This window comes from Camelus bactrianus, chromosome 13 (assembly GCF_048773025.1).
Source record: "Camelus bactrianus isolate YW-2024 breed Bactrian camel chromosome 13, ASM4877302v1, whole genome shotgun sequence".
Lineage (NCBI taxonomy): Eukaryota > Metazoa > Chordata > Mammalia > Artiodactyla > Camelidae > Camelus > Camelus bactrianus.
This window is the reverse complement of record NC_133551.1, coordinates 61,759,653-61,774,887: the sequence shown is the minus strand read 5'-3', so window position 1 is coordinate 61,774,887 and position 15,235 is coordinate 61,759,653. Positions and strand designations below refer to the sequence as shown.

The 15,235-nt window shown below is 52.2% G+C and overlaps 1 protein-coding gene across 3 annotated transcripts in view; it reads left to right on the top strand.

The window, feature by feature from the left end:
* Positions 1-15,235, top strand: part of MAN1C1 (mannosidase alpha class 1C member 1) — a 124,832-nt gene that overhangs the window by 88,611 nt on the left and 20,986 nt on the right. For all 3 annotated transcript variants that reach the window (XR_012511383.1, XM_045511454.2, XM_010948058.3), the window contains exons 3-6: positions 1,180-1,295; positions 3,693-3,773; positions 8,272-8,366; positions 14,713-14,839. Coding sequence is in view for 2 of the 3 variants with exons in the window: in XM_045511454.2 (XP_045367410.1) it covers positions 1,180-1,295; positions 3,693-3,773; positions 8,272-8,366; positions 14,713-14,839 (419 nt within the window). In the remaining variant the exon portion in view is untranslated. The remainder of the gene's footprint in view (positions 1-1,179; positions 1,296-3,692; positions 3,774-8,271; positions 8,367-14,712; positions 14,840-15,235) is intronic.

Sequence of the window (15,235 nt, the reverse complement as noted above, 5' to 3'; positions counted from 1 at the left end):
ATCTCTTTCTTCCCTCTTTCCTCCTTCACAGTCCTCTATATGCCAGGCTCTGGTTGTCCCATGTAGGCAGGTCTTCTTCATTACTCACCCATTCAGCTTGTGGTGTGAAAAACTGCACAATTTGCTCAGCCTTTATTCTCAAGACGAGAGTCTAAGGCCCAGCGGCAGGGGCCAGGCCTTGTTGCTTGTGCTTTTTGTGCTCATTGGCTTAGAGCAAGAGTGACCACAGAATCTTTGGTATGTACATTTATTTGGTTTCTCTGCCCAAAATGTCTTTCCTTTTTTTTTTAAACACAAATACATCTCTGGTTATAAAAATAATCCATGAGTGAAAGAAATCAAAAAATACCTATAATCCCAGCACTCAGAGATAACCACTGAATCATGCCTCGCCAGACCTAGTTCTGTGCAGGCTCATTCACATGGTGTACAGGTGAGAAATTATGCTGTGGGGCTTTGGGTTTTTTTTTTTTTTCCTTGCAATCTACTTTTTTTTTTTTAAGCTTAACAGATCCCATGGATAACTCCCCAGTTAACACAGGTCTTCCTCACCCATGTGAATGTCTGCATAGTGCATAGTGTCCTATTTTATATTTGAGCCACAATTTGTATAACTAATCCCCTATTGTTGGACTTGGAGGGTTTTTTCCCCAACTTTTACTCATTATATACAACACTGCAATAAATACCTTCCTGGAATAAATATTTATGACATCTTTTCTCCTCTCTTAGAATAAAATAATGAATGGAATTGAAGAGTCAGAGGACTGGTACATTTGTTAAGATTTGTAGACCAAATGCCAGTTCACTCGCCTGCCCCCCCTCCCCAGCACCACAGAAAAGTGGTGAGTGCCTGGCTTGTACTGGTGGTTGACTTGTAGGCAGATATAAGAGCAGATCAAGATCTGGGAAGCAGCTCAGCCCTTGAACTTGGTCTCCCCAATCTGACACCCATTCTTTGCTGCCCTGAGGAGGAAGCAGCCCATGGCAGGATGCTGGGTCCTAGACGTGCCTTCAAAGGCTGGTAGACCTGGAGTCTTCGTGGATCATGCCTGGGCCAACCTTAGCCTCAGAGCCTGCCCAGGCGTCTAGAGGGCCTGGGGAATGGTGGCTTGTGTGGTTGGGGTGGAAAGGATAAGAATGACCCTCGGTCACACCTTCGATCCTCTGTGCCTGCAGGAGGCCTCAGCGGGGCAACCATCATCGACTCCCTCGACACCCTCCACCTCATGGAGCTGAAGGAGGAGTTCCAGGAGGCCAAGGCCTGGGTAGAAGAGAGCTTCCACCTGAACGTGGTGAGTCAGACGCCCTGGGTATTAGGACCAGAAAGGGCCCAAGAGGTCATTGACCAACTCCTCCATTGTCTCTAAGACCAGCTACACAGCAGAGCATTCTCGGAACCAGGGCTCCATGCACTCCATGCTGAGGCCCCTTCGCTGAGACCAGCTTTAAGATGGGGGATGTCCCCCCTACCCTAGCCAGCCCATGAGTATTTGCCAGCCTGGTCTCCCTGGGATGGAAGACAGCCACAGGTGTTCCCTCCTTTCCTTGGGGTGCCAGGCACATTGTGCACACCCAGGAAGCTACTTCTGAGACTGAATCTGTCAGACAGAACAGCAGCATCAGAGAAAGTGATTCTGTGAAGGGGGAAGTGGTTATCTGCTTGGAGCTGCTCTAACCTGGACCTCCCGTTCACCGCCATACTGCCATCATGAGATAGGTGAGAGGGGCTGGGGGCCCTCTGGTTTGAGGCCCATGGCCAGGTCTGGGACCCTCTTGGTTTCCAGGCTTGCAGGGATCCCTGATCAGGGACACTAATGTGTATGGATGGTACAAAAGCCTTAAATACCAGATGCCACTCCCACTGATTTCCCAGCCCAGGCTGAAGTAATAGGCCCATCCTGGAGGTCTCAGCTAACCATGGAGAGAGACTGTTTAGATGGTTTGGGGAAGCAAGACGTGGAGACAGATGGGAGCTGGGAGGGGTCACATTAAAATGCACTATAGGGCTCCACCAGTGACAGATCCTGCTGTGAACTGGGACAGCTCCTGCAGCTCATGGCAGAGTTGAGGCCTCTGCCCCTGGAGAGGCCCATGTCAGCACAGAGCAGGGCAGACAGAGAGAGTGGGGAAAGTCTGGAAGAGCAGTGCTCCAGGAGAGCCTCTGGGGAAGTCATTTCACCTTCCTGAACTTGAGTTTCTCCAACCAAAGCACGGAACAGTGGTAGTGCCTAATTCACAGGCTTGTGAGGCTTGACTACTGCAGTGGGTTGTAAAAAAGCATTTTATAACACAATAAAGTCCGATACAGATGTAAAGTGGTGCTATCATCATTGTGATGATTTTGAGGCTTGTTATGATTTCTGCTAGTCTGTACAGGGTGAGGAAGTTCAGAATCCTCCTGTTTCCTCCTGTATCCAATGGGAGAAAGGCAGAGGCAGGAGAAAAAAGGAGTGTCTTCATAGCCCGCCTTGTCCTCTATACAGATGGTAGGTAGAGAGGGTCCCAGGCAACAGCCTGAAGGGCCAGGTGGTGGCAGGGCTGGAGAGTTTAGGGACGTTCAGGCGGGGGGGGGGGGCAAATTAGGAAGAAAGCAAGATTGGGGGGTCTCCACCTCCCTGAGCCTTAACTTTCTCATCTGAAAAATGGGAGTGACGACTTCGCCAAGTACCATGCAGCGTAAGAGAGAATAGCTTTGCAAGTGCTCTGTTAATGGAAGATCTCTCCGAGATAAAAGGATGATCATTGTTGTTATTAATAATAAAAGACCATGATGTGGGAAGTGTGCCAAGGGGAGCCCTCATGGGCAGAGGGGTAATAACAGGTACCTTTATGAAGCCATGCCCAGCTGGGCAGGTCCTGGGCAGGCATCTCACCTGCCCACTCAGCATCTCATATCTACCCTGCTCCGGATGAAGAAATTCTGGCAGGGAAAAGCTAAATATCTTGCCCTAAGTCCAAAAACCAACTGAGTGGCTCAGGTGGGAAGTTTACCCAGATCTGGTCCTTGACGTGATGCACTAATACCCCTGATTTGCAGTCCAGACTTCAGAAAGAAAACAGTAATAATTAAGGCAAGTGTGACTGTACTCTAAGGGCTACAGAGCTGAGGTTGAGAAACTGCTGGTTTCCTACCAGTAACTGCCTGGCACCCCTCCCTCCCAGCCTTGGCCCTGCCCTTTCTGCCCCAGAACCTCTTCTGAGAAGCTTCCACTTTCCTGTCACCCCAAAGAAAGGTGCCATCATCCTTACTAGGCCGAGGGGCTCCCTTGAGGGGGGGAGGTGACCAGACAGGAGGAGAATTTGCCTCTCCTCAGGCTAAGCTTCAGCAAGCAGCTCCCCACATGAGTTCTTGAGCTCCTTGGAGAGCAGCCAGGCATAACTTTGCTCCGATGGCCTCTGGCAAGGGCTGGGGAAGAAAGCCAAACCCAGTGTTTATTTGGAACTCTGTAAATGTGCAGTAGCTGCCTGCCAGGCAGGTGCTGATCCCTCTCTCCTTTTGCTCTGAAAACTACCACCAAGGGTAGCCTGGCCCACTGGGCAAGAGCTTGGAGCCTGGTCCAGGTGTGGCCAGGTCAGCGGGGCAGGGGCAGTGGCAGGTGTGACCTGTCTCAAGGGCCTGGATGCCTCAGGGAGCCCTATAGTCATCTCACCAATGTTCCCCCTGCCCTCCCTGTCTTTCTGCCCCACAGAGCGGAGAAGCATCCTTGTTCGAAGTGAATATCCGGTACATCGGAGGACTCCTCTCAGCCTTCTACCTGACGGGAGAGGAGGTGAGTTTGCCATTTGAGGCCCCTGGAACATCCAGGCTGGAAAGGGCTTGGGAGAACATCCAACCCCACCCCTTCATTTTATCTATAAAGAAACAGGGGTTCAAGAGGATTTGAATCCCACTGCCATGGTACCACCTGCAGATTCTTCCCCTTCTTGTGTCCGATATTTTAATTCTGCTGCCCAGGGGAGCCCACTTGGCTCCCACAGTTGGTAGTTAATTCTCTAAGGTCTACCCACCATCTGCACAGCTTCCCATCCTGCCCAGCACCCATGATACCTGGGCTCTGTCCCGGCTTGTGTTGCTGCTGGACTGGTTTTCAGAGATGTTGGTTCTCAGGACTGATAAAGCCAAGACCGTTGTTTCACTATCTCCACCCCAGGGCCCCTTGGCCTTGGCCTGCTCCACAGCCATCCCTTGCCCTCCACTCTGGGCCAGCCACCAGCAAACACCAGCGCCAGGTCTCAAGAGGGCGACAGGGGAGGTGGGCAGCCACTGCTGGCCACTCAGTCCAGGCGAGCCACGTTGGCTTCCAGAAGGAGGGCTGTGAAATGTGGCAAGAAGGCAGAGCCCTGGACACCAAGTCAAAAAACCTGTGTCTTGTCCCCATACCACGCCTGCCTGTGGCCTTGAGCAGGTCCCTTCCCCCACATCTGGGCCTCAGGTCTCCCCCAAGGGGTGGTCCTAATCCCCCCGGGGTCAAAGGGCTCTTGTGAAATGGAGCGGGAGGGAAAGGGTTTGGCCCCAGAGCTGGAGGGCTCCAAAGCCCATGTTTTCCGCACTGCAAGAGAATCTTGAGAACCACAGAAACAGGAGACTCTCCATCCCCTTGTGAGCACAGCCTGAGGGTCTGGGGGGAGTCCCCATTACCCGAGGGGCTGCACTGCTCAGCATGATGGCTGCTCTCTCCTCCCAGAGACAAATAGTTATCGTGCCCCATGCTGGTGAGGGAGCTGTGCAGGTGAGGCAAGCAAGTGTCAGAGAAGACCCTCTTCACCTCCCCCGGCCCTTCTCAGGAGAGAGCCACTCTGCTTCCCTTCAACAGAAAGCAGCCAGGCTGAAGCCAGGAGTGTGGAGGCAACAGGCATGGACTTTATCTCCAGAGCTCAGGGCCCATCTCCATCTAGCCTACTCTCCTCGGCAGAGATTACTGCTTGTACCAGTTTGTCCCTAAATAACTGTCACTGGGACCCTGTGAGCCACCCGAGGCCTGAATTTCATTTGAAAACCCCATCACAGGAAGATGACATGGAGCAAAAGAAGGCACTTGCCAGCCTCCCGTCCAGGTGATGGGAGGTAGACCTGGGACATGGGAGTGGGGGTGGGGTGGTGCAGCTCAGAGCTGGCAGGTTTGGGTGTGGGGGCCAGCGATCCTGGAAGGAGCTGGGGACTCCTCAGATCTGACACTTCCTGTCCCTTCCTCCCTCCTCTGAGGGTGCCTGTGATTCTGAGGACTTGTTTTAAGGCTCCCTAGAAGAGACCATCACCCTGGCTTCCCAGGGGGCAGAACAGATGGTGGGGTGTGGTAGGAGCACCTTGTCCAGAGGGCCCAAGGGGAGGCTTACGTGGCTCAGAATCCCCAACCAGCCCTGTCCTCCAGTCACACCTCCCTGACCCCTCTGCCCCAGCGCCACCACATGACTAGAGACCCCCGGCCACACCGACAACTGCAGAAAAGAGACTTTGAAAAGTGACCAGTGAGGCTTGCACGGTCTCTGAGGGCTGTGTTGGTCCAGTCCTGATCCTGTGGCCTTTCCACCGTGAGCCTGGCTTCTCGCCCTTGTTCAGCCTGGCCCAGCGTCACTGCTTGTCACCAGGACTCAGCCACACCAGATGGAGGCCTCCTCCTCTCTGTCCTCCATCTCACACGTGGTGGGTGCCTGTGGAGTGGGTCTTTCCCACAAGTGTTTGTGGAATGGATGGTGAAGGAGAGCCTCCACCCCTTACTAGGCTGAGGCCTTTCTTTGCTTCAGAGGGAAACTGCAGGAGGTGAATCCCCTGCTGGCTAGGGCAGCCCTACAGAGACTCAGCTCCCATGAGAATAAGTACCACCACAGCCGCACTGGGTGGCATTTGCACATTTACAGTTACAGTTTACAAAGCACATTTATTTATGTACATCCTCTCATTTGACTTCTAGAAGGCCACTTTGAAGCAGCCACGGCACATGTCACTATTCCTTTGTGCAGATGAGGCTCAGAGACAGCACATGGCTCACCCAAGTTTGCCCAGCGGCTAAGTGGGGAGATCTGAACCCGGGCTCTGACCCCTAGTCCAGTGCCCTTCCCGTGCCACAGAACGTAATGTTTGCTGTTGTCTCTTGCTGTCGTTTGTTCTCTCTCACCTCTGTTTTGGAACCACTAGGCCATTGCCTATTGTTTGCTGTGGCTGTCTGAGGCTACATCTCTCTGTGTTGGTGAGGCTGCTTGGTGTCCTGGAAGAGGGCCACTTAATAGTTCCACGACCCTGGGCAAATTGCTTCTCTGAGATTCAGTTTTGTCTTCCTCCAGTAGGGTCGACACCTTCCCCACAAAGCTGCTACAAGGATTGAAGGTCATGTGGATAAGACGCTGGGCACACATACCCACTTCCAAATGATGAGGAGGACGGGTGTGCCACTCCTGTCCACATACTCACTCAGCATCCTCCCTGGGATGGTTGAGACCCTGCCGTGCCAGCCAGCAGCAGGGCCTTCCAAAGAAGGAAACGTGGTTTGCTGACGGAGAGGAGCACTTCAGAAGGGTTAGCTTTGAGTCCTCGGGCAGAGGGCAGCCTGGAGCCCCAGACTTGGTTTCACGTTTCCATGGGTTCCTTTGCTCCTTTGCTCCTTTGTGCCTCTGTGCTCAGCCTGCCCGGGGGTCAAATAAAGATATAAGGAACTTCAAATGAGAGCCTCTTATTGCTAAGCCAGCAGCTTCTAGGGTGATTCAAAGCTTTAGAATCTGAATTCTAGACAACCCCCACCAGGACTCTCCTGTGGCTGCCCCAGGCCCACTTCTGGGACCCACTGTCTAGCACTGGACATCATCCCCGGTGTGATTTCTCCCTTCCTTCTCCCTCCCTCCATCCTTCCTAAATAAGAATCACACCGCCCCACAGAGGCCTCTAACCCACATCCCACATAGTGCCCACAAACTCATCCCCCACTGCAGTCCCCGACAGCTGCCTCAGCGTCTTTAAATTGCACATGTTGGAGGAGAGACCTCACGGTGACTTTGTTTGCAACAACATGCAGGGAGTCAGCACACTTGGTCCCCCTTGAGCCCCAGAAGTGAAAGGAAACGCTTGTTACCCCACCAGGAGTGGTTGCGTGGGGACTTGCATCTCATCTTTTAAAAAACAAATAGTTATTGTGGGTTTGTTGTATTATAAAAATAGCACAGAAAATAGAGATAAGCCAAAAGAAGAAAATCCTCCAAGAACCTAGTCCTCCAAGGAGACCATTTTAAATATTTCAGTGTATTCCCAGCCTTTCTTCACACATCCATGTGTATATAATTCTTGAGAAAGTAGAATTACACTATTTTGAAATATTTTCTCTTAATAGATTATAAACCCTTTCTTTGATATGAAATCATCTTCTCCAACATCACTTCAGTGGCTGCATGGTATTCCATTACATAGATAAGCCGTAATTTCACCATTTCCCTGTTGCTTGATAATATAATCATATTTCCAGTTTTTCTACTATTCTAAACAACGCTAGAATAACTAGCCATAAAGTTAAGTCTTTACAACATCCTTGATGATTTATTTTCTTAGAATAAATTCCTAGTGGGGAACCCACTGAGACAGAAGGTCACAAGTGCTTTTGGATTAATCAGAAGAACAGTTTGAAGGATCAGAGCCTCTGGCAAGGGCCCTGACTCCTGGTACCTCCTTGTGGTTCCCTGACCATCATATCAGCGGTTTAGCCATTCACCTTCGCCACTCATTCCCGTATTTGAAATAAGAACAGTGGGCAGAATCAGAATGTCAAAGGGGAAAGGCCCTTCCCCTGGGTTTACAAGTGGGGAAACAGGTTTGCTGAGCAGCATATGGAAGCCAAGTTGGGAAGCAAGGCCTGGAGCTCCCCATCCAGTGCTCTTTATGCGTGTCCAAGGGTCTTTCCCATGTGCTCAGCCTGGGGCGCGCTGGTCCCGCACTGGAGTGCAGGCAGGCAGGCACTGACAACAGGTGACCCACTGCCCTGACTGCTCCAGCTTCCCAGCGGTCACCCTGATCCCAGCATGATCACTAAGCCTTCCTCATAGCCCTGACACTGTCCCAAGTACTTTACAACTGGTATCTAATTTTCATTCCTCCAACAACCCTCTGAGGGAGGCAATATTCTCCTTGATTTCTAAATAAGGGAGGAAACTGATCCAGGAATTCGTGGAGTCAGGTTCACGTCCAGGCTTGTCTGACCCCAGAACCTAATGCACCTCCCACTCTGGGCCCAGTAGCCTTGGCAGGTTTATCCATCAGGATTCACAATGCCTTTGACCCTTCCTTTACAGGTGTTCCGAATAAAGGCCATCCAGCTGGGGGAGAAACTCCTGCCAGCCTTCAACACCCCCACAGGAATCCCAAAAGGCGTGGTGAACTTCAAAAGGTAGGATGCCTTCTGATACCGCACTTGTGGCCTCGGCTGCATCTTTGTGGAAACAGGCACAGGGAGGGGACAGTGCCACCGTGGTCATGGGAATCATGGGGAGTCAGTGGCACAGAGAAAACTGGCCTTAGCCAAGGACTCAACCTGAGCTGGTGTTTGTCACACAAGTGCCAGCTTCTTGGGTGTAGGTCGCTCAAGGTCTGATCTTCCTGGCCTAGAGAGGGGCCGCTGTGCCTCTGCGATCATACACTAACACTGCCCTGACTCACAGCCCTGCAGCTGTGCCCCTGCCACCCTCCCTCCCAGCTAGAGTCCCAGGCCAGTAGGCACACCACACCCTCCCACCATGAGCAGGAACCCAAAGCTGCTGGGAGGTCAGTGCCCTGGGTAGAGGGACCCCTGGGTCCTGCACCCTCAGTCCCCGTCAGCGCTGGGTCTCAGGAGCCCAGTATCAGAACCCAGAGGGGCTTCTGGGAACATCAAGCCACAGAGGCTCAAACTCTGAGGAGAAAAGACCCTGGCCGAGGTCACATAAGTCAGTAATGAACTATCCAGGACATGAACCCAGTATTTCCAACTCCATTTTCAATAACATTTATTATAATTCCCCCATAATAATAATAAATTCTCACTGCAAAAAAAATGTGGATTATACCAAAACTGTTGGATAAGACCAAAAAAAAAAAAAAATCACACGTGGTTCCACTAATCAAGAAACCACTGGTATATTTCTTTCCACTGGCTGTTTTAAAACATTGATCTTTATTGGTCACTTCCATCATTTACCCTCCTGAACGGTTGCTTAATTTGGTGTGTGAACTAGTGTCTTTCTGGGTGTGCACTAAGTCAAAGAGCTGGCTTAGAGTGTAGAAGGGACCCAGCTAGAGCAGGGTGGGCCAGGGCTGCAGCTCAGTCCAGCTCCAAAGCCTTCAGGGCACTTAGCTGCCCCGGACTGCCCCTGTTGCTTCCCTCTAGTGAGAGTGGGAGTGTATTTATATCCACTCGTTTTCCAGATGTAGTGACTGAGACCTGGGGGAGGAGAAGGGACAAGGCCAAAGTGAAGGAAACAGTGGCCAGCCAGCTTTAAGATGCACTGAGGAGCATGACTCTTGCTCCTGGAGACCCCAGTGTGCCCCACTGTCTTGCCTGCCCTTGCTCTGTTTCTCCCTGGATTGCTGTCTCTCGCAGTCCCCTAGGCCTTCCAAGCCCAGCCTCTCCATCAGCCAGAAGCGTCTTGGCCTCTCCTGGCCTCCAGGCACTTTATTTGCTTCCCTGTGGCCCTTGTCACCCTCATCTTCACATTCCCCCACCTGCCAGCGAGCTTCCTGAGGGCAGGATCCATATCTAGTTCTTTGTTCATTCCTTCATCAAACATTCATGTGAGACACTGCATGCAGGAGGAAAGACTGATAGTGATGAAAACTGATCCTACCATGTATCGAGCAGGGACTCAGTGCCTGGCGTGATGCTCAGGGTTTCGCTTTCTGACTCACCAAAGTACTCCTCACAGCAGTGCTTCGAGGGTAGGTTTTTATATTATCCCCACTGCCCACTGTCTTCTAGCTCACAGGCATTTGGGCCAAGTTTTAACCCATTTTGTTACAGAATCAAAAGCTCTGCTCCTAATGCCGGCCGGGCCTCCCCTCAGACAGGAACCCTGCCACTTGTGATGCATGGAGCAGACCTAGGAAGTGAAGGCACCCGGGGAGTTCTGGGGCCGTCCTCGAGGCCCTCCTACAACCTGGGCCTGGAGGAAGGCTGTAATATTTCCATCACACTGAACTCCCCTTCGGTCTCCTGAAGTGATTTCTTACCTCAGGGATCGAGGTCCGACAGTTACTTCCCCAGGGAAGGGAAGGAGAACCTGGAGGGGAGGTGGGGGCCATGGGCTTTGGGTAGAGTGCCCGCGGCCCCCTGTCTGTCCTGGGGAGGTCCCCCCTCTAGGGCCTTGAGAAGAAAGGAGGACCCGGCCTGCTCAGCATCTTCACCTCCCACTTCTGTGGTTGGAAAGCACTCCTGGAGTGTGACGTCACTTAAACCTCACAGTAGGCCAGGGAGGGGCCCTCAGGGCCCATCAAATCCCCAACTCGGTGCCAAAGTTGACTCTTCAGAGCTGGACACTTGGATCTCTGCTCAGATTGCTTTCCCACAAACATTGATCTTGGAGAAACACGGCCAGATGTCTTGAAGCCAAGACACAAACACCCTGTCTTTATAGCTGTCCAGGGTCCAGCTTCTTGGGCCTTACCCCCCCCAGTGTCCAGGATAAGCCCTTAGCTCAGACACACCTCACTGCTCCATGCATGGCACTCCCTGCCCCCAAGGAAGCCCCACAAACCACGACCCTGGCTGTCAGCTTTACCTGTGTCCCTCAGAGCCCAGACCTGATGCCACACAGATCCTGACATTTCTGATTAAGAAAGTACATTTATTTTTAGGCTGTTTGCATGCTGCCGGTGCTGTATACATATGTATGTATATGCTTATTTCCTGGCAACACCTCCCTCTCATTTTCTGGGTAAAAGTCTGTTGCTAAAAATGCCTCCCCGTTCCACCAGGGAAAACGTCAGGGGTGTACGCAGCCTGCATGGCGCTGAGTGTGCTCTTTGGAGAGGGCCTGCTGTGGGAGCTGAGTCCACACTGCTGCCCCTGCTCAGAGCAGGGCTGGCTTTGGGCAGCTCTGACCTGGCCCCAGCAGGAGGGGCAGTAACTAGGCCTCATCCCCAAACTGCCAGGTGAGGAGGGCCCTGAGAGAAGGTGGTCCCCGGGTGAGTGTGACTGCTCCTGCTCCCTGGTGGCAGGCCTGGAGGCAGAGGCAGCCATGATCTGTGACCTACAGGGACCACTAGACTCTGGGAGAGGGGCAGTGGCCAGTCCAAGGGCCTCTGCGGCTGAATCAATCTAACTCATTCTCTGACACCCACAGCCTCACACACACGTAGACACTCTACTGCCACCCACCCAAATTGTAAAGGCTCAGAAACAAAGGGTTCCTTTGTCACACACACTCTCGCATCTCTACGGTTTTGCACAGATTCACACACAAATATGCATGTACAGGCACATGCTCCTGTCACACACAGACACACACATTGTAATAATTGCTTGCATTTATTGAATGTTTACTGTGTCCCAGGCATGATGACACAGATTCTCTTTTCACCTCACAACAACCACATGGGCCACATTTTAACAGTGAAGAAACTGAGACTCAGAGAGATGAGGTAACTTACCCAAGGTCACATAGCAGCAAAGCAGAGTTAGAATTAGAATCCAAATCTGTCTGGCTCCAGAGTTAATGATTACACCATACACGTGTGTGCATGCATACATAGGTGCGCACATACTCAGAAGCTTCCACCAGGCTGGGGAGGGGCACTGTGGAGCAGCCCCTCCCCCAGGGGAGAGAACACGGGCTGCAGGCCCACTTGCAGACTTCAAAGGCAGGTTGGGGAGCAGGGGGCAGAGCTTCCCATTGCTTCACAGGGCTGATCAGAAGACCTGGTCTCTGGATGCTGACCAGAACAGATACATTTGGGGCACAAGTACCTAGAATTTGTATTTGGATACAATTCTTCCAGCTCTATCACTTACTGTGTGACCTTGGAAAACTGTCTTCCCCTCTCTGAGTCTGAGTATCCTAACCTATGAAATAAGAATCATGGTATCTACCTATGAAGTTGGATGTGAAGGTAAAAATAAGATACCACAGCTGTCTGGCACATACCAGGAACTTAACTCTAACAAACAATGTGTAATTTAGGTGTTCGTAATTACATAATGGTAACAATGACAGTAATTACACACATAATCTATACCTCAAATTGACTCTATGAGGGGTGTGTACCGTTATTTAACTGATGAGGTCTAGAGAAAGTCACCGACCTGCCTAAGTCCCCTAGCTGGGAACTGGGGGAGTCAGTGTTTGAAGCCCGGCAGGAGAGAAGGAAGGCGGCCGGCCCACTGTCCGCCTCTGCTCAGGCAGCCCCACTACAGAAGGCCCACTTGGGAGGGTAAGCTTTGGGAGAGAGGAAAGAGGAAGGAGAGGCTCATGAAGAGGGAAATGAGAACAAAAGATGGTTGGGTGGCTGGTGGCTTTTTTTAACCTTGAGTTCCTCTGTGAGGGCAGGAAACATCAATTATTCAGGAAACCCTCTGTGGGTACCTGTGGCTCTCACTGAGATCACAAACTGGAGAAGAAGTCTCTTGGCCTGGGGGGAGGGGAAGAGGGACAGAGAGGGGTCAGCTCCCCCTTCATTATAGGGGGATATGGGGCTGTCTCAGGGAGACCCCTGAGAGAAGTGACCTCTAAGGCTGAGGCTGGCAGATCTCAGTTTGTATCCTGCCTCCACTACCTACCAGCTCTGACCTCTGCAACTCACTTCCCTCTCTGAGCCTCAGTTTCCTCAGGGATTAATGATGCTTTCCCTTGTGGGCTTTAAATGAAGTCGTGATGCAAACAGCTTGCCCCAGTGCCTGCATCTGGAAAGGCTCAATAAACAGAAGGTGTTTTATTTACTATACAGGAGTCAGGTTTCCCCTCTTTGTGTAACCTGTCCCTCCCCACCTGCCCCCAAGTCAGGAAAACACCTAAGGAAGTGGGTATGTTTATCCAAGTCACCTGCTCCAAAAGAGCCAAAAACTCGATTCTATTATTTCTGGAAGCTGGAAGACTGGTGAGTTTCCTGAGTTCCCTGGAAACCACATCAGAGAGAAGGGCAGCCTCCTGGGAGCCCCAGCCCACCTCAGATAAAGCAGTGCCCCTCAGCTGGCACACTATGACCTGCCAGACCCATGCCTGCCTTCCTCAGTCCTGTCCCTGAAAGACAGAGGGATGACATGGGCCAGAGCTTCCACAGCAAGGAAGCTGAGGGGCTTCCAGAGGCCCAGGCTGAGCCAGCCCCCCAGCCTGCCACACACTGGCTGCACCTTGGAGCCCCTACAGATAGGGGGCACTCACTCCACCCCACTGTGTCCTCACCCCCAGACCCCCACAACCCTGCAGAGGGAGGTTGACCCTCTTGTCCCCGATTATCCTAAACATCCCATAGGTAAGAACATCATGATGCATGAGCGGAAGCTGAGGTCAGGGAGAGGAAACAGCTTGTCCAAGGCCACCCCCCATCTGCACCTTCCTCTTCTCTCCAAATCCCCACAAAGTCCTAGGCACAGAAATGGAGATGAATTATCATACCCAGTTTGATGAATGCAGAAACTAAGGTACACAAGGAGGAAATGGTTTGACCAAGGCCTCACTGCTCACAATCTTGACTCTGCGCCTCCTGATTGCAGGTCTAAGGGAGAGTTTAAGTGACAGCTCCTAGAAAGGCAGCGTCCTTGCCTCTTATTATATAATGAAAGAAGATGCCGCCGCATGGTGGTTGGGACAAGCTCCGGCATTAGACCAGCCTTGGGTCTGTTCCACCTACTGTGTGATCACTGTCCTGTGCCTTGGTTTCCTCATCTATGAGAGGGGCAGATGGGAGGACTACCCGAGGCCCTGCCTCTTCACTCTGCTGCCTTAAAAGCACTCAGTACCAGGAAGCGGTTAGTTGACAGGCTTCTCCAGCAAGGTCACAGGGTCATTTTGGCAACCATCTAAGGTGTTCATGAGACCTGTGTGGTTAGAGTGTGCAGAAATCTTTGCTCTGAGAGCCCCTGCTGCTTTCATTCGTAACCTCGGGCTTCCCCAGGGTCCAGCAACCCCAGTTGTGTGCTCTTAGCAGAACCACCCCCTCTTCAGGTGTGGGTTCCATGAAGTTCCAGGTGGGGGCCATTGTGTGTCCATAGGCAGCACTGACTGTAGGAGGAGGGAAAGGGCCAAGTCGGGTCCCTGCTCCTCATCTGCCCTCTTCAGACCCCAGACATGCACTGTTTACCCTCCACACACAGCAGCAATGATTGTGAGCCGTTGGGTTGCCTTCAGCCAGTGGACGGAAATGAAGTGTTCCATGGGGTCTTTGTGGTCCCCAACGGCATTATCAATCTCAGCTGTAAATTTAGCATCACGTGTGTATCAGGTCTTGGCCACCAAGGCAGCTCTGCTAATGTCCCTCCGGAACCCACACGTCTTACAGAAGCTGCTTGACAATAAAAGCACAGAATATTGCATGTCAGACTGGCCTGGGTTCAAATGACCTTCAGCAAGTTACATCCTCTCACCGACCTCAGTGTCCTCATCAGCTGAATGGGGGTATGAATAGTACTGACAGCCAGGGAGGATTAACTGGGATTATATGGCAAAGCTCCTAGTCCAGTGCCTGGCACATAGTAGGTGCTCCCCCACGAAGCAGAGGCGCCAGTCCTGCCGGCAGAAGGGTGACTGTGGCTGCTTCTGTCTTTTCAGCGGCTCCAACAGGAGCTGGGGCTGGGCCATGGCAGGGAGCAGCAGCATCCTGGCAGAGTTTGGATCCCTGCACTTAGAGTTCTTACACCTCACCGAGCTCTCTGGCAACCAGGTCTTCGCAGAAAAGGCAAGTCTTCTCCCCTGCCCTCTCCCTTCCCCACAGAGAGCAGAGGGTGAGCACCCAGCCTGTGGCAGGGAGATGGACTATGAGCCGGCTGGAGGGTGGGTGGGGAGCCCCCAGGCCTCTAGACGCCACCAGTGTAGCAAGTGATTGTTCCTGATGCCAGGTGGCAGGGATCGTGAGTGCAGGGAGTAACCAGGATTCCTCAAAGGGCAGGGAAGAGACAAAGCTGCCGGCAAGAAGGTTTTCCCTGGTATGTGTGAGCTCGGTGGCAGCCACACGTATGTGAAATCTGGAGAACGTGCAACAACTGAAAACTAGGCATCAGCTTGTGTTGGCAGGAATTGGCCACACAGCGCAGAGTCCCCTTTCCAGAGACATTTAACTTTTTCGTGTGAGATC